Genomic DNA, 22,805 nt, shown 5'->3' with positions numbered 1-22,805 from the left:
GAAGGTTGAAACTCCTTGAGTCTGGCGCCTTAGACCGCTCGGCCATTCTGACACTTGCAGCCAAGCTCCTGATGATCAGTGCTATCACTGCAGCCTCCATGATGGCAAACTACAGGAACATGATACACTTACTGCACATAGATTATTTCCAGTTCTTTTTGCGGTCCTTTCATTCTTAAAAGTGTTTGTCAGAAGTGGAATTTGAACCCACGCCTCCATTCAGAGACCAGAATCCTCAACATCTGAGAAGGTTGAAACTCTTTGAGTCTGGCGCCTTAGACCGCTCGGCCATTCTGACACTTGCGACAAAGTTCCTGATGATCAGTGCTATCACTGCAGCCTCCATGATGGCAAACTACAGGAACATGATACACTTACTGCACATAGATTATTTCCAGTTCTTTTTGCGGTCCTTTCATTCTTAAAAGTGTTTTGTCAGAAGTGGAATTTGAACCCACGCCTCCATTCAGAGACCAGAATCCTCAACATCTGAGAAGGTTGAAACTCTTTGAGTCTGGCGTCTTAGACCGCTCGGCCATTCTGACACTTGCGACAAAGTTCCTGATGATCAGTGCTATCACTGCAGCCTCCATGATGTCAAAATACAGGATAATGCTGACAACACTTAGCTTCATCTACATTATTTCAGGTTCATTTTGCATTTCAGTCATTCTAAAAGTTCTGTTGTCAGAAGTGGGATTTGAACCAACGCCTCCATTCAGAGACCAGAATCCTCAACATCTGAGAAGGTTGAAACTCCTTGAGTCTGGCGCCTTAGACCGCTCGGCCATCCTGACACTTGCGAGGAAGTTCCTGATGATCAGTGCTATCACTGCAGCCTCCATGATGGCAAACTACAGGAACATGATAACAATTACTGCACATAGATTATTTCCAGTTCTTTTTGCGGTCCATTCATTCTTAAAATTGTTCTGTCAGAAGTGGGATTTGAACCCACGCCTCCATTCGGAGACCAGAATCCTCAACATCTGAGAAGGTTAAAACTCCTTGAGTCTGGCGCCTTAGACCGCTCGGCCATTCTGACACTCGCAGCCAAGCTCCTGATGATCAGTGCTATCACTGCAGCCTCCATGATGGCAAACTACAGGAACATGATACACTTACTGCACATAGATTATTTCCAGTTCTTTTTGCGGTCCTTTCATTTTTAAAAGTGTTTTGTCAGAAGTGGGATTTGAACCCACGCCTCCATTCGGAGACCAGAATCCTCAACATCTGAGAAGGTTGAAACTCCTTGAGTCTGGCGCCTTAGACCGCTCGGCCATTCTGACACTTGCTCCCAAAAAACCTGATGATCAGTGCTATCACTGCAGCCTCCATGATGTCAAAATACAGGATAATGCTGACAACACTTAGCTTCATCTACATTATTTCAGGTTCATTTTGCATTTCAGTCATTCTAAAAGTTCTGTTGTCAGAAGTGGCATTTGAACCCACGCCTCCATTCGGAGACCAGAATCCTCAACATCTGAGAAGGTTGAAACTCCTTGAGTCTGGCGCCTTAGACCGCTCGGCCATTCTGACACTTGCAGCCAAGCGCCTGATGATCAGTGCTATCACTGCAGCCTCCATGATGGTAAACTACATAAAGATGATAACAATTACTGCACATAGATTATATCCAGTTCTTTTTGCAGTCCTTTCATTCTTAAACATGTTTTGTCAGAAGTGGGATTTGAACCCACACCTCCTTTTAGAGACCAGAATCCTCAACATCTGAGAAGGTTGAAATTCCTTGAGTCTGGCGCCTTAGACCGCTCTGCCATTCTGACACTTGCAGTCAAGCTCCTGATGATCAGTGCGATCACTGCAGCCTCCATGATGGTAAACTACAGGAAGATGATAACAATTACTGCACATAGATTATTTCTAGTTTTTTTTAGCAGTCCTTTCATTCTTTCATTCGGAGACCAGAATCCTCAACATCTGAGAAGGACTGCTTTTTGCAGTCCTTTCATTCTTAAAAGTGTTTTGTCAGAAGTGGGATTTGAACCCACTCCTCCATTCAGAGACCAGAATCCTCAACATCTGAGAAGGTTGAAACTCCTTGAGTCTGGCGCCTTAGACCGCTCGGCCATTCTGACACTTGCTCGCAAAAATCCTGATGATCAGTGCTATCACTGCAGCCTCCATGATGTCAAAATACAGGATAATGCTGACAACACTTAGCTTCATCTACATTATTTCAGGTTCATTTTGCATTTCAGTCATTCTAAAAGCTCTGTTGTCAGAAGTGGGATTTGAACCCACGCCTCCGTTCAGAGACCAGAATCCTCAACATCTGAGAAGGTTGAAACTCCTTGAGTCTGGCGCCTTAGACCGCTCGGCCATCCTGACACTTGCGAGGAGGTTCCTGATGATCAGTGCTATCACTGCAGCCTCCATGATGGCAAACTACAGGAACATGATAACAATTACTGCACATAGATTATTTCCAGTTCTTTTTGCAGTCCATTCATTCTTAAAATTGTTCTGTCAGAAGTGGGATTTGAAGCCACACCTCCATTTGGTGGCCAGAATCCTCATCACCTGAGAAGGTTGAAACTCCTTGAGTCTGGCGCCTTAGACCTCTCAGCCATTCTGACATTGCCAAAGGAGATCCTCCTGATCAGTGCTATCACTGCAGCCTCCATGATGGCAAACTACAGGAACATGATAACAATTACTGCACATAGATTATTTCCAGTTCTTTTTGCAGTCCATTCATTCTTAAAATTGTTCTGTCAGAAGTGGGATTTGAACCCACGCCTCCATTCGGAGATCAGAATCCTCATCACCTGAGAAGGTTGAAACTCCTTGAGTCTGGCGCCTTAGACCGCTCGGCCATTCTGACACTTGCAGCCAAGCTCCTGATGATCAGTGCTATCACTGCAGCCTCCATGATGGCAAACTACAGGAACATGATACACTTACTGCACATAGATTATTTCCAGTTCTTTTTGCGGTCCTTTCATTCTTAAAAGTGTTTGTCAGAAGTGGAATTTGAACCCACGCCTCCATTCAGAGACCAGAATCCTCAACATCTGAGAAGGTTGAAACTCTTTGAGTCTGGCGCCTTAGACCGCTCGGCCATTCTGACACTTGCGACAACGTTCCTGATGATCAGTGCTATCACTGCAGCCTCCATGATGGCAAACTACAGGAACATGATAACAATTACTGCACATAGATTATTTCCAGTTCTTTTTGCGGTCCTTTCATTCTTAAAAGTGTTTTGTCAGAAGTGGAATTTGAACCCACGCCTCCATTCGGAGACCAGAATCCTCAACATCTGAGAAGGTTGAAACTCTTTGAGTCTGGCGCCTTAGACCGCTCGGCCATTCTGACACTTGCGACAAAGTTCCTGATGATCAGTGCTATCACTGCAGCCTCCATGATGGCAAACTACAGGAACATGATAACAATTACTGCACATAGATTATTTCCAGTTCTTTTTGCGGTCCATTCATTCTTAAAAGTGTTTTGTCAGAAGTGGGATTTGAACCCACGCCTCCATTCGGAGACCAGAATCCTCAACATCTGAGAAGGTTGAAATTCCTTGAGTCTGGCGCCTTAGACCGCTCGGCCATTCTGACACTTGCTCCCAAAAAACCTGATGATCAGTGCTATCACTGCAGCCTCCATGATGTCAAAATACAGGATAATGCTGACAACACTTAGCTTCATCTACATTATTTCAGGTTCATTTTGCATTTCAGTCATTCTAAAAGTTCTGTTGTCAGAAGTGGCATTTGAACCCACGCCTCCATTCGGAGACCAGAATCCTCAACATCTGAGAAGGTTGAAACTCCTTGAGTCTGGCGCCTTAGACCGCTCGGCCATTCTGACACTTGCAGCCAAGCGCCTGATGATCAGTGCTATCACTGCAGCCTCCATGATGGTAAACTACATAAAGATGATAACAATTACTGCACATAGATTATATCCAGTTCTTTTTGCAGTCCTTTCATTCTTAAACATGTTTTGTCAGAAGTGGGATTTGAACCCACACCTCCTTTTAGAGACCAGAATCCTCAACATCTGAGAAGGTTGAAATTCCTTGAGTCTGGCGCCTTAGACCGCTCTGCCATTCTGACACTTGCAGTCAAGCTCCTGATGATCAGTGCGATCACTGCAGCCTCCATGATGGTAAACTACAGGAAGATGATAACAATTACTGCACATAGATTATTTCTAGTTTTTTTTTAGCAGTCCTTTCATTCTTTCATTCGGAGACCAGAATCCTCAACATCTGAGAAGGACTGCTTTTTGCAGTCCTTTCATTCTTAAAAGTGTTTTGTCAGAAGTGGGATTTGAACCCACGCCTCCATTCAGAGACCAGAATCCTCAACATCTGAGAAGGTTGAAACTCCTTGAGTCTGGCGCCTTAAACCTCTCAGCCATTCTGACATTGCCAAAGGAGATCCTCCTGATCAGTTCTATCACTGCAGCCTCCATGATGGCAAACTACAGGAGAATGCTGACAACACTTAGCTTCATCTACATTATTTCAGGTTCATTTTGCATTTCAGTCATTCTTAAAGTTCTGTTGTCAGAAGTGGGATTTGAACCCACGCCTCCATTCGGAGACCAGAATCCTCAACATCTGAGAAGGTTGAAATTCCTTGAGTCTGGCGCCTTAGACCACTCGGCCATTCTGACACTTCCTTCCAAAATCCTGATGATCAGTGCTATCACTGCAGCCTCCATGATGGCAAACTACAGGAACATGATACACTTACTGCACATAGATTATTTCCAGTTCTTTTTGCAGTCCTTTCATTCTTAAAAGTGTTTTGTCAGAAGTGGGATTTGAACCCACGCCTCCATTCAGAGACCAGAATCCTCAACATCTGAGAAGGTTAAAACTCCTTGAGTCTGGCGCCTTAGACCGCTCGGCCATTCTGACACTTGCAGCCAAGCTCCTGATGATCAGTGCTATCACTGCAGCCTCCATGATGTCAAAATACAGGATAATGCTGACAACACTTAGCTTCATCTACATTATTTCAGGTTCATTTTGCATTTCAGTCATTCTAAAAGTTCTGCTGTCAGAAGTGGCATTTGAACCCACGCCTCCATTCGGAGACCAGAATCCTCAACATCTGAGAAGGTTGAAACTCCTTGAGTCTGGCGCCTTAGACCGCTCGGCCATTCTGACACTTGCAGCCAAGCGCCTGATGATCAGTGCTATCACTGCAGCCTCCATGATGGTAAACTACATAAAGATGATAACAATTACTGCACATAGATTATATCCAGTTCTTTTTGCAGTCCTTTCATTCTTAAACATGTTTTGTCAGAAGTGGGATTTGAACCCACACCTCCTTTTAGAGACCAGAATCCTCAACATCTGAGAAGGTTGAAATTCCTTGAGTCTGGCGCCTTAGACCGCTCTGCCATTCTGACACTTGCAGTCAAGCTCCTGATGATCAGTGCGATCACTGCAGCCTCCATGATGGTAAACTACAGGAAGATGATAACAATTACTGCACATAGATTATTTCTAGTTTTTTTTTAGCAGTCCTTTCATTCTTTCATTCGGAGACCAGAATCCTCAACATCTGAGAAGGACTGCTTTTTGCAGTCCTTTCATTCTTAAAAGTGTTTTGTCAGACGTGGGATTTGAACCCACGCCTCCATTCGGAAACCAGAATCCTCAACATCTGAGAAGGTTGAAACTCCTTGAGTCTGGCGCCTTAGACCGCTCGGCCATTCTGACACTTGCAGCCAAGCTCCTGATGATCAGTGCTATCACTGCAGCCTCCATGATGGCAAACTACAGGAACATGATACACTTACTGCACATAGATTATTTCCAGTTCTTTTTGCGGTCCTTTCATTCTTAAAAGTGTTTGTCAGAAGTGGAATTTGAACCCACGCCTCCATTCAGAGACCAGAATCCTCAACATCTGAGAAGGTTGAAACTCTTTGAGTCTGGCGCCTTAGACCGCTCGGCCATTCTGACACTTGCGACAAAGTTCCTGATGATCAGTGCTATCACTGCAGCCTCCATGATGGTAAACTACAGGAAGATGATAACAACTACTGCACATAGATTATTTCCTGTTTTTTTTAGCAGTCCTTTCATTCTTTAAAGTGTTGTTTCAGAAGTGGGATTTGAACCCACGCCTCCATTCGAAGACTAGAATCCTCAACATCTGAGAAGGTTGAAACTCCTTGAGTCTGGCACCTTAGACCGCTCGACCATTCTGACAATTGCTCGCAAAAATCCTGATGATCAGTGCTATCACTGCAGCCTCCATGATGTCAAAATACAGGATAATGCTGACAACACTTAGCTTCATCTACATTATTTCAGGTTCATTTTGCATTTCAGTCATTCTAAAAGTTCTGTTGTCAGAAGTGGGATTTGAACCCACGCCTCCATTCGGAGACCAGAATCCTCAACATCTGAGAAGGTTGAAACTCCTTGAGTCTGGCGCCTTAGACCGCTCGGCCATCCTGACACTTGCAGCCAAGCTCCTGATGATCAGTGCTATCACTGCAGCCTCCATGATGGCAAACTACAGGAAGATGATAACAATTACTGCACATAGATTATTTCCTGTTTTTTTAGCAGTCCTTTCATTCTTTAAAGTGTTGTGTCAGAAGTGGGATTTGAACCCACGCCTCCATTCGGAGACCAGAACCCTCATCATCTGAGAAGGTTGAAACGCCTTGAGTCTGGCGCCTTAGACCGCTCGGCCATTCTGACACTTGCTCCCAAAAATCCTGATGATCAGTGCTATCACTGCAGCCTCCATGATGGCAAACTACAGGAAGATGATAACAATTACTGCACATAGATAATTTCCAGTTCTTTTTGTAGTCCTTTCATTCTTAAAAGTGTTTTGTCAGACGTGGAATTTGAACCCACGCCTCCATTCGGAGACCAGAATCCTCAACATCTGAGAAGGTTGAAACTCTTTGAGTCTGGCGCCTTAGACCGCTCGGCCATTCTGACACTTGCTCCCAAAAATCCTGATGATCAGTGCTATCACTGCAGCCTCCATGATGTCAAAATACAGGAAAATGCTGACAACACTTAGCTTCATCTACATTATTTCAGGTTCATTTTGCATTTCAGTCATTCTAAAAGCTCTGTTGTCAGAAGTGGGATTTGAACCCACGCCTCCATTCGGAGACCAGAATCCTCAACATCTGAGAAGGTTGAAACTCCTTGAGTCTGGCGCCTTAGACCGCTCGGCCATTCTGACACTTGCTCTCAAAAATCCTGATGATCAGTGCTATCACTGCAGCCTCCATGATGGTAAACTACAGGAAGATGATAACAATTACTGCACATAGATTATTTCCGGTTCTTTTTGCAGTCCTTTCATTCTTAAAAGTGTTTTGTCAGAAGTGGAATTTGAACCCACGCCTCCATTCGGAGACCAGAATCCTCAACATCTGAGAAGTTTGAAACTCTTTGAGTCTGGCGCCTTAGACCGCTCTGCCATTCTGACACTTGCGACAAAGTTCCTGATGATCAGTGCTATCATTGCAGCCTCCATGATGGCAAACTACAGGAACATGATAACAATTACTGCACATAGATTATTTCCAGTTCTTTTTGCGGTCCATTCATTCTTAAAAGTGTTTTGTCGGAAGTGGGATTTGAACCCACACCTCCATTCGGAGACCAGAATCCTCAACATTTGAGAAGGTTGAAACTCCTTGAGTCTGGCGCCTTAGACCGCTCGGCCATTCTGACACTTGCTCCCATGACCCTGATGATCAGTGCTATCACTGCAGCCTCCATGATGGCAAACTACAGGAAGATGATAACAATTACTGCACATAGATTATTTCCTTTTTTTTTAGCAGTCCTTTCATTCTTTAAAGTGTTTTGTCAGAAGTGGGATTTGAACCCACGCCTCCATTCGGAGACCAGAACCCTCATCATCTGAGAAGGCTAAAACTCCTTGAGTCTGGCGCCTTAGACCGCTCGGCCATTCTGACACTTGCTCCCAAAAATCCTCATGATCAGTGCTATCACTGCAGCCTCCATGATGTCAAAATACAGGAAAATGCTGACAACACTTAGCTTCATCTACATTATTTCAGGTTCATTTTGCATTTCAGTCATTCTAAAAGTTCTGTTGTCAGAAGTGGGATTTGAACCCACGCCTCCATTCGGAGACCAGAACCCTCATCATCTGAGAAGGTTGAAACTCCTTGAGTCTGGCGCCTTAGAACGCTCGACTATTCTGACACTTGCAGCAAAGTTCCTGATGATCAGTGCTATCACTGCAGCCTCCATGATGGCAAACTACAGGAACATGATAACAATTATTGCACATAGATTATTTCCAGTTCTTTTTGCGGTCCATTCATTCTTAAAAGTGTTTTGTCAGAAGTGGGATTTGAACCCACGCCTCCATTCGGAGACCAGAATCCTCAACATCTGAGAAGGTTGAAACTCTTTGAGTCTGGCGCCTTAGACCGCTCGGCCATTCTGACACTTGCGGCAAAGTTCCTGATGATCAGTGCTATCACTGCAGCCTCCATGATGGCAAACTACAGGAACATGATACACTTACTGCACATAGATTATTTCCAGTCCGTTCATTCTTGAAATGGTTCTGTCAGAAGTGGGATTTGAACCCACACCTCCTTTTAGAGACCAGAATCCTCAACATCTGAGAAGGTTGAAAGTCCTTGAGTCTGGCGCCTTAGACCGCTCGGCCATTCTGACACTTGTTCCCAAAAATCCTGATGATCAGTGCTATCACTGCAGCCTCCATGATGTCAAAATACAGGATAATGCTGACAACACTTAGCTTCATCTAAATTATTTCAGGTTCATTTTGCATGTCAGTCATTCTAAAAGTTCTGTTGTCAGAAGTGGGATTTGAACCCACGCCTCCATTCGGAGACCAGAATCCTCAACATCTGAGAAGGTTGAAACTCCTTGAGTCTGGCGCCTTAGACCGCTCGGCCATTCTGACACTCGCAGCCAAGCTCCTGATGATCAGTGCTATCACTGCAGCCTCCATGATGGTAAACTACAGGAAGATGATAACAATTACTGCACATAGATTATTTCCAGTTCTTTTTGCAGTCCTTTCATTCTTAAAAGTGTTTTGTCAGAAGTGGGATTTGAACCCACGCCTCCATTCGGAGACCAGAATCCTCAACATCTGAGAAGGTTGAAACTCCTTGAGTCTGGCGCCTTAGACCGCTCGGCCATTCTGACACTCGCAGCCAAGCTCCTGATGATCAGTGCTATCACTGCTGCCTCCATGATGGTAAACTACAGGAAGATGATAACAATTACTGCACATAGATTATTTCCAGTTCTTTTTGCAGTCCTTTCATTCTTAAAAGTGTTTTGTCAGAAGTGGAATTTGAACCCACGCCTCCATTCGGAGACCAGAATCCTCAACATCTGAGAAGCAGCACATCTCTTTCTTCCCTTTATAAACTGTGGTCTTCATCTGTTAAAGCCACAAATTTTAAGCTGACAAAGCGTGAACACTTTCAACAATAAAGTGCTGTTGTATCCCCAGGGTTGCTGAGTTTAGCAAAGTTCCTGGATAGCTCAGTCAGTAGAGCATCAAACTTTAACTCTGAGGGTCTAGGGTTCAAGTCTGTGTTCAGGTGAAGGGTTGTCAGTTTGTTGTAGATCTAACCGTGTACTGTGCTTTTCCTTGCCTTTGAAGGGAGGTGGTCTTCCTCACCTAGAAAAGATGTGGTAGGGTTACTTCTCATCATTTGAATTTGCTTTACCTGCATTAAGACTTGGTTGCTTCTGAGCGGTCGCATGCAGGCCCAGGCGAGTGGTGTGCCATCACTGTATATAGCGTTTAATACTCTGCATTGTGCCCGCAGCAAGCCCAGTCCAAATCCGGGTCATGGCAGTCTTTTTGTGTAGGCGAAGACGATATTGAACTCCTTTTTGCCAGCTCAATATTTAGCCGGGTTACATCCAGCCAAGAAAATAGCATGCGATTTAGTGGCAGAGGTAGTCGTGGCCGAGAGGTTAAGGCGATGGACTCGAAATCCATTGGGGTCTCCCCGCGCAGGTTCGAACCCTGCCGACTACGTGACTGCTTGTTGCTTTGTCTGTTTGTGCCAGGTACTTTTATCCTCTAACTTCATAGGCAGCACGGGAATAATAGAATTATTTTCTATTATTATTGGAAGATGTCAACAAAATAAGTGAATCAAAAGATCTCACAAAAGAGCCATGTGGAATTAGCCTTTTAATACATAATTTGCTTCCTTGTATCTTTTTTTTTACCTGCATTAAGACTTGGTTGCTTCTGAGCGGTCGCATGCAGGCCCAGGCGAGTGGTGTGCCATCACTGTATATAGCGTTTAATACTCTGCATTGTGCCCGCAGCAAGCCCAGTCCAAATCCGGGTCATGGCAGTCTTTTTGTGTAGGCGAAGACGACATTGAACTCCTTTTTGCCAGCTCAATATTTAGCCGGGTTACATCCAGCCAAGAAAATAGCATGCGATTTAGTGGCAGAGGTAGTCGTGGCCGAGAGGTTAAGGCGATGGACTCGAAATCCTGTATATATTGCTTGATTCCTATATAACTGCTTGTTGCTTTGTCTGTTTGTGCCAGGTACTTTTATCCTCTAACTTCATAGGCAGCACGGGAATTGGGCAACCCACATCTCTTTTCAAGCCTGAAGTGAACACCATTTCAAAAGGCCCAAGTCACTGTGTTTTTGGCCATTCTATTCAGGCAGTCGAAGCAATGGCTTTGGTGACCCCCGGTAACTTCAAGGCCTTCACATTGCGCAGCTCAAGAGTCACTGCATTACATTTTGTGTAGAATCTTGCGTATTAGTAGTTTGAAATGTTGCATTTGTGTTTTTTCATAATAGTGAAACAGGAGACTACTCATTATGTACCAATTATTCCTCTGTCCAAACCATGCAAGAGTTAGCAACTGGTCATGAAAAAAACACTCTTTCTGTGTCAGTGTTCCTAGCTTGCCAGGAGCAGACCATCTCTCTCTTCCCTTTATAAACTGTGGTCTTCATCTTTTAAAGCCACGAACTTTAAGCTGACAAAGCATGAACACTTTAAAGGGTTTGTTCACCCAAAAATGAAAATTCTGTCATTAATTACTCACCCTCATGTCGTTCCAAACCCGTAAGACCTTTGTTCATCTTCAGAACACAAATTAAGATATTTTTGATGAAATCCAAGGTATCTGACTCCTCCATAGACAGGAATTTAACCACCACTTTGAAGGTCCAGAAAGGTACTAAACACATTGATAAAATAGTCCACGTGACTGCAGTGGTTCAACCTTAATTTTATGAAGCGACGAGAATACTTTTTGTGCACAAAACAAAACAAAACAAAAATAATGACTGTATTCAACAATACCTTCTCCTCCCTGTCATTCTCCTACACAGTTCACATTGTAGACACAGTGCAGGCTTCCGTGTTTACGTCCAAACGTTGACTGAAGATGTGTACACTTCACAATATATAGTGACAGAGTAGTTTCGAAGGAAAGTAATTCACCATTTAATGTTGCAGTTGGCACCTGTAATGGGTTGAGTAATTTACTGTAATTTATTATTTGTGCTACATAATTCCTAAAGATGCAACTCATACAGTAAAATACTGTTCCTCGATATTACAGCAAAACACTGGCTATTTTACAGTTATTTACTCTGGAAATTACAGCAAGGGTTAACAGTGTAAGTTTAAATGTAGGCAATATTGTATACATGTAAAAACTGTTAAAATACTGTATTGCTGTACTCATCGACAATAAAGGCCAATGTCATGTATAGCTGTGGTTTTTGTGGAGTATTTTTCAAAGGTTTAGAGGAAATTAAAAGTCAATATTACTCATACCATAAAAGTTAATATATTTTTATTTGTAAAGTTTTATTTGTTGTGGTACCAAATACAGTTACTCAGATCTACTTAATTTTTTTACTTACATTACTCAGTTCATATGGTATATGTAATTGATTTCACTGCTTTAAAATTTTCTCAATATTTTTAATTGTAAAATAAACAAAAAACAAAAAAAAAAGGGGGTAAATCATAGTAAAAGTTTTTAGATTGTTCTTTCTTTCTTTCTTTCTTTGCTCGTAAGTTTATATAGAAAAATAAAATAAAATGCAGAACAATAAATCTTATTGTAATTCTTGCAGATTCATAACACTCAAAACTGTAATATATTCAATTGTTGACATGTTTTCAGTTGTGGGTCTATTAGCCCAGCAGTTCTCAAGCTATACATAAAGGTTACATTTTCACTTGGATCAGTTGCACTTTTTTTTGCACACAAAGGTGCTGATTCATAGGTTCTTATTCTACAGAATAAGAAATAAAGTGTCCGCTTCCATTCTGCCTTATGTTTTGGTTTTAATGATTTGACCATTTTAACTGTTAAATTATTTAATATAATGAATTTTAAGACATCTTGCATCATCTTGTGAGTGGTGGACCCAACTTGAGAACAACTGTATTAGTGCAATTGTGCAAATTAAAATAGAAATCAAATATATGAAGAAGTCCATTGTGTGTGTGTGTGTGTGTGTGTGTGTGTGTGTGTGTGTGTGTGTGTGTGTGTGTGTGTGCGTGCATTTTGTGACATATCAAGACATATCAAATTTGTATAATGACATGGGTATGACATAGGTATTACAAGGAGAGGGTGACTTATGAGGACATTACCCCATGTCCCCATTTTTCAAAAGGCTTATAAATCAGAATGAGTGTTTTTGAGAAAGTAAAAATGTGCACAGTTTTCTGTGATTGGTAGGTTTAGGGGTAGGGGTAGTGTAGGGGGATAGAAAATATGGTTTGTACAGTATAAAAACCATTACGCCTATGGAATGTCCCCACAGTTCACAAAAACAAACCTGTGTGTGTGTGCAAGCCAGTAATTGTATTCAAAGTTCCTGATAGCAATAGTGCACACAACTGATCCAAGGTTGAGCACTGTATTGTGAAGATCCAGCAGCCTGAAGGAGCGTTGAAACAGTCCAGTACCTTTGCAAAGTACAAATGCTATTTCAGATGTATAAAACAGTGAAAATGAATACATATAAAGTAGATAAAGCATTAGGAACTAGTTTGTAGGCTACATGAGATTAACTGCTGTCATGTGATGGGCTGCTTTTTAATCCCAGTAAGACTTTTTCCACCTGACAAATCAGAGACCTCTGGTGGTGGAAAGATAAACTGCAATTTAAGGAGAATTTTAAAAAGCAATGAAAATGAAATGCCATTATTTTCTCTACCATATGCTCTCTCTTTTTATATATATATATATATATATATATATATATATATCTTTGTTTACAGAAACAAAGAACAAAGACACGTTTGTCAAGCTCCAAAAGAAGAAGAAGAAAAAAAAGGTTTATCAGCTGTCTTTAGAAAACCTGGAATATAGCACACAAGTCATATAACTAGCTTTATAGTAAAATACTTAATTTTTATGAAACTTAATAAAACACATCTTATTGACATCCTTCACAGTATTTTTTCACTGCAACAATGACACCTGCAAAGGATACCTCTTTAAATAAAATTATATTTTAATTAGAATTATTCTTTAGCCAATATTATATTGTAACCAAAATATTTCAGAATATTATGAATGATATGTGCATGACTTAAATTTAAACTTTTGATATTTGTATCAGAAAAATCTTCACCAGTTTCACTGATATTTTAGAGATCTTCCTATTCTAACTGTACAAATATTTTTTAATAAGTTTTAGTGGAGATTGTCCTGTTATATATTGTTATAAATTTATTTTCTATTATTATTGTAAGATGTCAACAAAATAAGTGAATCAAAAGATCTCACAAAAGAGCCATGTGGAATTAGCCTTTTAATACATAATTTGCTTCCTTGTATCTTTTTTTTTTTTTCTCTCTCAAATTTGTAATTGGGAACTCACCAATGTTAACCAGTTATAAAGATGATCTATTAACCAGGTGATTTCATAGTGTGAGTAATAAACAAAATAGTAGCTGGAGGTGAACTAACTGGGTAAAGTCCACTTGATGCATACCTCGTTTAGTTTGTAGACAAAATAAATAGATAGACAGACAGACAGACAGACAGTTTTCGAATTGCCCACTAGGTGTCATAGTTTACCAACTTTCCAAAATACAGCCACAGCGGAATACCACCACCAACACCTGAATAGTATTGGTTTCATTTTGTTTGTAGAATCTGGTTAGGACTTTGTTTCCTTTTAATCTTCTTTTATACTACAGCGTGCTGGAAATTCATATAGAGTTTTCTGCCCTTCCAAAGATGGAAGTTTGCCAACCCATCTAGTTTGACTCTTGGGCTCTTCAGCAGCAGAGCTGGGCCAGTACCGGTGCGCGTGCCGAGTCTGCGCGTGCCCGCGGCCTGTAGGAGGTCCAGAATAACGGAGCCAAAGATCATCATCACCATCATCATCATACCGGAGGAGAGGCCCAGTGAATACATGCCCGACACGCCTCATCCGGAGCGGAAAGATGAGTTTACGAGTCTGATCTCAAGCGCGTGCTGTGTTCGATTCGGGGATTTGAGTGCAGATCCAGAGGTTCGGCCGCCCGTCGGTTCGGCTGCGTGACTACAGCAACATGCGCGTGTATAACTGAAGCGCATGCATCCGATCAGGACACGGACTCCAGGAACCAAGTCAAGCCGTGGAGCAGACGACTTAAAGCTCACGGGTTCACCGATCATCATCATCCGCTACATGTGACCGAACCGAACCTCCGAACCCATCTGCAGCTTCACCAGCGAGCTGCGCGTTAGCACGGTGAGAAAACACTTACAACGTGAATATTAGAGGATTAATAATAGGAGATTGTTTCAGATAATTCATGTAATTTGAACCGTTAAAGCGTTTTACTAGATGTGGATACCTGTTCTGATCGGGTTCGTCTCGGGATCCGCCAAGGACTTTAGTTCAAATCTCATTAAATACCCGAATCAGCCAGCCACCGGCCACTTTAAATGAATGACAGACAATAGAAGATAATATTGTTCAAATAATGAAACAACCATTTAAATGAAGAGGGTATTTTTTTTAAAAAAAGAAAAGAATCCTATATAATGATAAGATGTGACCGTTAAACTGAATTAATGACCTGAGTACGCATTAGCCTAGCATGCTAACACAGCAGCGCACGCACAGGCACACTTTATGCTTTAGTTAACATTAGGGATTGTATGTATTATCATGTTTTATTCAGTCATTTGTGTCTAGATTTGAACTGTTAAATTATACATGTTTCAGAATAAATTGGCAGTGCTGTTAAAGCAGCAATTAAAACTGTATGTAGCATGTTAGCCGCGTTAGCGCTGTGTTCAACACCACATTTTAAACATTTAACCTTCATTCAGATTATTTTTATTACAATTAACGTTAAACCTATTACAGATGAATAAAAGCCATTCAAACAACAATAACTGAGTTAAAGTTAAACTGAAACCGGTCATGTTTGCGCTATCAAACGTTATTGTGATTGGAAATTATCTCTCATGTTATGAATAATTACAATCACCGTCATTCTTATGATTATTATTTTGTACTCGTTCATTTTTTTGACATATATACTAACCCATGACAAATACACAATTAAGGATGATAGTGTAATAAAGTGGATCTTAGTCACTTGGGTTAACTTGAAGTGGCTCCTCCTCAACACGCTTATCAGGAAAGACACATTAATTTGAACCAAAGTTTTTCTTTGTTTGTTTTGCATGATAAACAAATATCAAAGTCCCACTGGCTTAAAGGGTGTCAGTAACCGGCACATTTATATCTGAGGTCACTGGATGTGTGTTAGTAAATCAGTTCACTTAACAGTTCACTTAGCAACTAAGCTACGTCTCTATACACTGAGTCAGTTTCTTTTACTTTAGTCAACTCCATGTCTTGCGTTTACTAGCTTGATTTTAAACATACATCAGCTGCAGGCATTGCTAAAGTGTTGAGATTTAATTTGCTTTGATGATCTTTTTACTTTATTTTTTGCAGGCAGGACAGTAAAGTATGGCTCCCCATCTGGACGCGGCCCGCAAATTGTTCTGGATCTTAATGAAGTCGCTGCTCCGTTTCACCTTCATGTTTGTCAACAATTGTGTCGCGATTCCGTCCTACTGCCTCTACCTGATAGTCCTGCAGCCTTTAAGAGTTCTGGATGCCCACACATTCTGGTACATCGAAGGGATCATGTTCAGGTGGTTACTGGCAATGGTGGCATCTTGGGGATGGTGTGCAGGTTACACAGGTAAGACCAGCTTTTTCACTCTTAAAAATGTTCCATATGTAGGTTTACACAGCGACGCTGTAGAAGAACCATTATGTTTTCCCCAAAGTACCTTTCAGTGATCAATTCTTCAAAGAACTTTTTTTTATTAGTTTGAAGAACATTTTAATAATCTAAAGAACCTTTTTTCCACTATAAAGAACCTTTTGTGGAATGGAAAGGTTCTATGAATGTACACACTGCAAATAAATTCGGCTGTCAGTTCACCTTTTAGTGCTTAGTCCTGTTCTGTAAACACACAGTTCAGTAATTTATGGGAGTGACAACCGCATTCAACAACCGAATTAACTCCCGAAAAAAAATGCAGGTAGTGACAACCGCGTTTACAAAAATTCTAACAACCAAACTGAACAACTTTGTTAATGACGCATAATGAGAGATGAGATACATCTCTGATGCATGTTAAAATACTTATTTAAAACGTGCATCAGAGATGTATCTCTCGTCTGTATCTGCGGTGCAGAAAATCACAGGGAAAGCGGTCCAAGCTTGACTCATGTTGCCAGATCTTGCAAATCAGCGAACAAGAACAAGCCCATAAAAAACTAAATAAATGGAAATGCTTAATGCTGAAAAAAAGACCGAAATATCGAGACCAGCACCTGCTTACTTAAATAACTCCATAAACTCGATCGCTGTATGAGCCAAGCTTGAACAACAACCCCAAAAGTGCTTATAAGTGGACATGGCAACACTGCAAGAGCGCGCTCTGTGAAACAGCCTTTAAACATAAAGAAAACACAATGTCTCCGTCAATTGTGCTTTAGTTAAAATTGCTGAACACAGTTGTCACTGTAAAATTACTTTAGTCAGAATAGCGGATACCAAAACACACAAGACGCCAGAACATTGCCATGGTTACCATGGTGTCAGTCATTGCAGTTTTGTGTCCCATATACACGGAGTGATAATTTAAGGGACTAGCTCCGGCTTTTAAATGCTGTTGTCACTCCTGAAACTTTAGTGTGTACAAAGGATACAAAGGTTCTTCGTGGAACCATCAATGCCAATAAAGAACTGTTATTTTTTTTAAGTGTTCCTGACCTTTTGAATAAGGTTATTCAGAGTTGGACAAGGCATCTAAATGTTCAGTTTCACTGCCTGGCAGTGTAAAGCAACGTTTCTTCAAGTAAGCCATGCAGGGCACTAGACTTCAGTCAGTCTCCTAGTGGCACCAAAATTTGACTGCTGAGTGCAGATCTATTGACTGTTTTTCATCTTTATTGACTCTCACACTCTTGGGTTTCCTGTGTTTGGATCGATTTCATTATTTTCTTTGGGAGACAAGTTTGATTAAGCTGTTACAGTATTTTTTTTTTGCTTTATTAGAGTGTATTTGGACAGTATTATATGGTGAGAATCTCATGGGAGGTCTTTGTTTACCTCATCTCTCAATGAATCCACATTATCATTCATCACAGACTAGAAGTGGCCTGTTTTGCATCGTGTGTAGTGTTAGAAGTATCGATTTGAATTGGACTTTTTCATTAGAAAGAGATTTTTGGGTTTCCTTGTAAAGCCAATTTAAATTTATGGACAGGTTGGATCAAGGAGAGTTGATGTGCCTCCTGCTTACTCACAGGCATTTCATGGCTAATTTAATTTTGTTGCACGCTGGTACTAAGAGTAGCAAGAGTGTTGATTATACGCAGATAGCTCTAGACTGATAATGTGGACCATGAGATGGAGGTGCAAGGGCTGGGACAATCAGCCAATCACAAAGATAGATAAGACCGTTCGTCAACCTTTTACAAGATAACAAATAAAGGTAGTTCATATGACACATTCAGCAGTGCCACACAGTTTGACATGCTGTATTTAATCTAAAAAATTTTTTTTTTAAATATTATAAGTGCAGGTTCTATGAGCTCATTTTCATTAAATGGAAATAGGAATATTTGCACTTAAAAAAAGGTAAAATGTTAAATTAAAAATGGTGTGAAACCTAAAAAGAAATGCAGTTTCTAGGGTTAGGTGATATACCTGTCAGTGCTTATTATGGAGAGCAAAAATATATTAAATAAAATTATTATTATTTTTTTAATATATTTATGTATGCATATGTATTTATTTAGCAGAACCGTTATTTGAACTGGTAAGAGAATTTTGGATGTTTAATTGAGAAGTAATCGAAACTGAAATTCAGAACCTCCTGCTGCCTTCACGTGCTATCGGAAATTTTATAATTTCGTGATTATGAGCTCATCGCATTCAAGTTTCGAAATGGGAGGGCGTTCATGTGCAATTTTTTACCTAGGAAACTCATATTTACGATAATTCCGAGGGCATGTGAAGGCAGCATAACCAACGTAATTTTCCCATTTCGTTTTTTTAATCCTGTTAATACTTTACCCTTAAAAACATACTACCACATGTGTAGTCACGTGGCTCCGCCCCATCCAGTTAGTGGCATGGAAGCAACACAGAGGCGAACTCAAATGCAGAGTCAACACACACAGACAACGAGCCCTCACTTTCACTTGTCTTCACTGAACTTTGTCAGTTTTTTGTGCTTTAAGGTTTGCCAGTTTGAACATGTGTATCATTATACTGAGCTACTGCGCTGATGCATTGTGGCACACAAACACTCATAAATACAGTAGCTCGCACATCACGTGAAGATTGCACGCACAGAGAGGAGCGCTTAAAATCGTTGTCAACTCTGTACTGTGATTTATCGGTAAAGTAGCTTAGAAACTCAAAAGTTATAACATGGCGTACTTTTTAAGTAACTACTTACAACCCACAGCTTCACAATTAATAGTAGGGCTGCCCCCTAATAGTCGACTAACTGTTAGTTGAGTAGAAGAGTCTTGATCGACCAAGATTTTATTAGTCGTTTAGTCGCAGAAAAAAAAAACTCCACAGGAAGTGGCGAAGTCACACTCCGTGAGGGACAGATAATTGACGGCAGGAAATCCAAACATTCGCCTATCATTCATCGACCTCAAATATGGCTTATCACTTGTAACGTGTATAGTAAGTAGCAGCAACTTTACAAATCCGCTTTAATGTTAGCCTAGTCCTAGATAAATGTGCGCTACTATTAGGCGCATATCCATTCTTGTTTGGAGAGCACGCTTACTGCATGACTTGGAGGCGCCGGTGCGATCACTTGCATTTAACTTGAAATACTCCATCATTTTGGTCATACAGATAAGAGTAATGCAAACTGTAAAGGGTCTACTTTTCTGTAAACTAACAATAACAGCAAAATGTTGTGCTTTTGTAAAATAGTGAAAACAATCAGGATACGATATCTGCCATCTTGGTCTCAGTGAACTTGGGCACGTAACAAACATGAACCGAAACTCAGTGTATACTTGCTTCACAAACATGAGAAATAAATCTATAGAAAGCTTGAAATGTACTTTTAAACGAAGCAATTCAAATGGAAAATAAATATTCTCAGATTATGTAATCCATATGAAACATATAGGCGCGTTCACTGCGGAGATGACAAATCACCATCGTTGACTTAATCTCTGCAGCTGAAAACACAGAAAACATTATCAATAAATTATTAAAATGTTTAGACAGTCTCCTTCTGTTTTTTCACATCACAGTCATAATCATTACGTTTGCCGTTGTGCTGTGGCAAACTTTATGCGTGCACTTGAGTGCTGATTAGGCTATGTATTATATATCAATTAGAGGCTCATTATTATGATTTTATGGCTTATTAATACAAACGCGCTTTTATTCGACTAAACGCTTAAATGAACGACGACTAGTCGACTAGAAAAATCTTTAGTCGAGGGCAGCCCTAATTAATAGTGAGAGACTGTGACTAATTCACACACGCAATCGCTCTCTGATTAATGCATTCAAATAAATGTACTGGTACTGTGCTAATTTATCTGTATCTGATTTACAATGAGCAGAAATCTGTAAGAAATGTTAGGAACCATAGATAAAATAACTGCTGAAAGTGACCTATGTTGCAGCACTCTTTCATTTGAAAAAAAATATCCCACCTTTTAATAGTCAAGCATATTTACAGTACAAACCTTGTCAGTGAACTATGAGGGCAAAAAAGCAAAATAACAATGATAATAATGGTCCATTAATCTTAATCGAGGTAAAATGTTCAATTAATCGAGATTATGATTTTAGGTCATTTCATCCAGCCCTAATTTATATGTATTTATACCGGTATTTTTACCAGTGTTTCTATATATTTCCTGTAAGCAGGTCTCTCTGATGTATCTGGATGAGCTATAAACATGAATTTGAAGGGTTAGTTCACCCAAAAATGAAAATCTGTCATTAATTACTCACCCTCGTGCTGTTTTACCGTAAGACCTTAGTTGATCTTCGGAACACAAATTAAGATATTTTTGTTTAAATCCGATGGCTCCGTGAGGCCTACATAGGGAGCAATGACATTTCCTCTCTCAAGATCCATAAAGGTACTAAAAACAAATTTAAATCAGTTCATGTGAGTACAGTGGTTCAATATTAATATTATAAAGCGACGAGAATATTTTTGGTGCGCTAAAAAAAACAAAATAATGACTTATTTAGTGATGGCCGATTTCAAAACACTGCTTCAGGAAGATTCGGAGCATAATGAATCAGCGTGTCGAATCATGATTCGGATCGCGTGTCAAACCGCCAAACTGCTGAAATCACGTGACTTTGGTGCTCCGAACTGCGGATTCGACACGCTTATTCATTATGCTCCTAAGCTTCCTGAAGCAGTGTTTTGAAATCGGTCATCACTAAATAATTCGTTATTTATTTATTTTTTTTGGTGCACCAAAAATATTCTCGTCGCTTTATAATATTAATACTGAACCACTGTACTCACATGAACTGATTTAAATATGTTTTTAGTACTTTTATGGTTCTTGAGAGAGGAAATGTCATTGCTCCTTATGTAGGCCACACGGAGCCATCGGATTTAAACAAACATATCTTCATTTGTGTTCCGAAGATCAACGAAGGTCTTATGGGTGTAAAACGGCATGAGGGTGAGTAATTAATGACAGAATTTTCATTTTTGGGTGAAATAACCCTTTAATCTAGCTTCATGCTGCATTGGAGTACTGGTATTTTGAATATCTAATAAGTTGTTAAACTAGTGTCTAGGCTAATAGTTGCTTAACTGAATTGGAAAATTGTTTGTGTTTGAACAAAAGTTAACTTAAAGGGGTCATGAACTGCATTGTTTTATTGTTTTATAATGTTTCCTGGGGTGCACTTATAATGTTAGTATGCTTTTTACATCAAAAATTGTTGAAAATTCGTTGAATAAAAAGGGAGTTTTGGCGTGAGTCCAGAACTCAGTCACTAATAAACTCGTGCTGTTTGATTGACAGCTCCAGCGATTGTAAAGGGAGTGTTCATTGAATGCTTTCTATATATAATTTAATCATCGTTTAAATAACAGATTATTTTCATCCTGCTAAGAGAAACAATGTGAAGTTGACCATTTATTTACTGGTTTGATTTACTGACACATAGACAAAGAACATCTGACTGTACATGAATCTTACATATCAGGCATTAGAATTAACAGTTACTTACATGTTGTTGCATTACTGTTGAGTCCATATCGTAAAAGTGTGTTTGCAAAGCCTACGCCGAAATGCGATTGATTTACAAAAAAAACATCCACAGTGAAATGTACTGAATACAAATAAATTATGCTCAAATGAGGCATTCACATTGTTGAAAATAAATAACCATATTCCTAGCATTAGGATCCTTTGAAAGGTCATGTTATTTTAAGTACTGTATCACTTTTCTCTCCTCGTCATCTCACTAACATGCCAGTGGGCGGGGCTAACATTGCAATGATGAAATAGGCGTTGATTTCTTCTGAGGATGTGGCGTTTCACCTATCTATGACATAGGCACATTCCAGGATCAGTCGTTCGATGGGCCTGATGTCAATAAAATCTTTTATTGGACTAACAAGGAAGTTTTCAGTTCTGAAACTTAGTATGATGACCACTTGTATATCAAAAGCTCAAGGAAAAGTTGATTTCTAAATTCATTACCCCTTTAAGTGATGGTTAGGTAAGCTTCACTTTCACAATCAGTTTTCTTTTTGTGTGTCAATGTATTTGACATTTAAGACATTCCTTAATTCCGCATTGTCACATTTGGTGTACTTTGTGCATTCTTCACCTATACGAAGTTGAATCTGGTAGACGAGGACACCAAATCAAAACCTCTGGTCTATTTTCATTTGTCTTCTCACAGGAACAGCTTGAGTATTGCCTACAGCTTTGAGTTAAGTTAAGCTGTGTGCTAAATGCTCACAAATTGGGATGAGCAGTGTCTGGAAAGCAACATGGTAGAATGTTAAATTATTAATGGTGCTTTTCCTATTGAATACCTGCTCATGTGTAGCTGAGCTGCAAGTCACATGGATGGTGTCTTCAGTTTAGAGGCTGTCCTTGAACCTTAAGGAAAAACAGGAAAATGTTTTTTTTCTAAAGTATTGACAATAAAAAGGCTATAAATGATTGTATGTATCAGTCAAGCTCAAAGTCGTTTGACGTAATTTCT

General features: G+C 40.2%; 1 protein-coding gene, 1 long non-coding RNA gene and 13 other non-coding genes across 16 annotated transcripts in view; 2 read left to right on the top strand and 13 right to left on the bottom strand.

Annotated features, from left to right (window-relative positions):
• Positions 1-933: 933 nt before the first annotated feature.
• On the bottom strand, positions 934-1,045 carry trnal-caa (transfer RNA leucine (anticodon CAA)). The gene is made up of 2 exons: positions 1,008-1,045; positions 934-979 (listed from the first exon to the last, which is right to left on the bottom strand). It is a non-coding gene; the product is annotated as a tRNA-Leu (tRNA).
• Positions 1,046-1,180: 135 nt separating this feature from the next.
• On the bottom strand, positions 1,181-1,292 carry trnal-caa (transfer RNA leucine (anticodon CAA)). Its single transcript has 2 exons — positions 1,255-1,292; positions 1,181-1,226 (listed from the first exon to the last, which is right to left on the bottom strand). It is a non-coding gene; the product is annotated as a tRNA-Leu (tRNA).
• A 954-nt stretch (positions 1,293-2,246) lies between these two features.
• Positions 2,247-2,358, bottom strand: trnal-caa (transfer RNA leucine (anticodon CAA)). The gene is made up of 2 exons: positions 2,321-2,358; positions 2,247-2,292 (listed from the first exon to the last, which is right to left on the bottom strand). It is a non-coding gene; the product is annotated as a tRNA-Leu (tRNA).
• Positions 2,359-3,484: 1,126 nt separating this feature from the next.
• Positions 3,485-3,596, bottom strand: trnal-caa (transfer RNA leucine (anticodon CAA)). The gene is made up of 2 exons: positions 3,559-3,596; positions 3,485-3,530 (listed from the first exon to the last, which is right to left on the bottom strand). It is a non-coding gene; the product is annotated as a tRNA-Leu (tRNA).
• A 954-nt stretch (positions 3,597-4,550) lies between these two features.
• trnal-caa (transfer RNA leucine (anticodon CAA)) lies at positions 4,551-4,662 on the bottom strand. The gene is made up of 2 exons: positions 4,625-4,662; positions 4,551-4,596 (listed from the first exon to the last, which is right to left on the bottom strand). It is a non-coding gene; the product is annotated as a tRNA-Leu (tRNA).
• A 1,696-nt stretch (positions 4,663-6,358) lies between these two features.
• Positions 6,359-6,470, bottom strand: trnal-caa (transfer RNA leucine (anticodon CAA)). Its single transcript has 2 exons — positions 6,433-6,470; positions 6,359-6,404 (listed from the first exon to the last, which is right to left on the bottom strand). It is a non-coding gene; the product is annotated as a tRNA-Leu (tRNA).
• Positions 6,471-6,606: 136 nt separating this feature from the next.
• trnal-caa (transfer RNA leucine (anticodon CAA)) lies at positions 6,607-6,718 on the bottom strand. Its single transcript has 2 exons — positions 6,681-6,718; positions 6,607-6,652 (listed from the first exon to the last, which is right to left on the bottom strand). It is a non-coding gene; the product is annotated as a tRNA-Leu (tRNA).
• Positions 6,719-7,108: 390 nt separating this feature from the next.
• On the bottom strand, positions 7,109-7,220 carry trnal-caa (transfer RNA leucine (anticodon CAA)). Its single transcript has 2 exons — positions 7,183-7,220; positions 7,109-7,154 (listed from the first exon to the last, which is right to left on the bottom strand). It is a non-coding gene; the product is annotated as a tRNA-Leu (tRNA).
• A 633-nt stretch (positions 7,221-7,853) lies between these two features.
• Positions 7,854-7,965, bottom strand: trnal-caa (transfer RNA leucine (anticodon CAA)). The gene is made up of 2 exons: positions 7,928-7,965; positions 7,854-7,899 (listed from the first exon to the last, which is right to left on the bottom strand). It is a non-coding gene; the product is annotated as a tRNA-Leu (tRNA).
• A 389-nt stretch (positions 7,966-8,354) lies between these two features.
• Positions 8,355-8,466, bottom strand: trnal-caa (transfer RNA leucine (anticodon CAA)). Its single transcript has 2 exons — positions 8,429-8,466; positions 8,355-8,400 (listed from the first exon to the last, which is right to left on the bottom strand). It is a non-coding gene; the product is annotated as a tRNA-Leu (tRNA).
• Positions 8,467-8,842: 376 nt separating this feature from the next.
• Positions 8,843-8,954, bottom strand: trnal-caa (transfer RNA leucine (anticodon CAA)). Its single transcript has 2 exons — positions 8,917-8,954; positions 8,843-8,888 (listed from the first exon to the last, which is right to left on the bottom strand). It is a non-coding gene; the product is annotated as a tRNA-Leu (tRNA).
• Positions 8,955-9,090: 136 nt separating this feature from the next.
• On the bottom strand, positions 9,091-9,202 carry trnal-caa (transfer RNA leucine (anticodon CAA)). The gene is made up of 2 exons: positions 9,165-9,202; positions 9,091-9,136 (listed from the first exon to the last, which is right to left on the bottom strand). It is a non-coding gene; the product is annotated as a tRNA-Leu (tRNA).
• A 768-nt stretch (positions 9,203-9,970) lies between these two features.
• trnas-cga (transfer RNA serine (anticodon CGA)) lies at positions 9,971-10,052 on the top strand. Its single transcript has one exon. It is a non-coding gene; the product is annotated as a tRNA-Ser (tRNA).
• A 4,134-nt stretch (positions 10,053-14,186) lies between these two features.
• Positions 14,187-22,805, top strand: part of lpgat1 (lysophosphatidylglycerol acyltransferase 1) — a 40,064-nt gene continuing 31,445 nt past the window's right edge. Inside the window, exons 1-2 of the mRNA XM_051875092.1 lie at positions 14,187-14,767; positions 15,992-16,244. Coding sequence (XP_051731052.1) covers positions 16,007-16,244 — 238 coding nt within the window. The 5' untranslated portion in view covers positions 14,187-14,767; positions 15,992-16,006. The remainder of the gene's footprint in view (positions 14,768-15,991; positions 16,245-22,805) is intronic.
• Positions 21,709-22,805, bottom strand: part of LOC127502286 (uncharacterized) — a 48,942-nt gene continuing 47,845 nt past the window's right edge. For both annotated transcript variants that reach the window (XR_007926810.1, XR_007926811.1), the window contains exon 3: positions 21,709-22,699. This is a non-coding gene — a long non-coding RNA (uncharacterized LOC127502286). The remainder of the gene's footprint in view (positions 22,700-22,805) is intronic.

This window comes from Ctenopharyngodon idella, chromosome 20, assembly GCF_019924925.1.
Source record: "Ctenopharyngodon idella isolate HZGC_01 chromosome 20, HZGC01, whole genome shotgun sequence".
NCBI lineage: Eukaryota > Metazoa > Chordata > Actinopteri > Cypriniformes > Xenocyprididae > Ctenopharyngodon > Ctenopharyngodon idella.
This window is presented reverse-complemented; position numbering and strand designations above follow the sequence as displayed.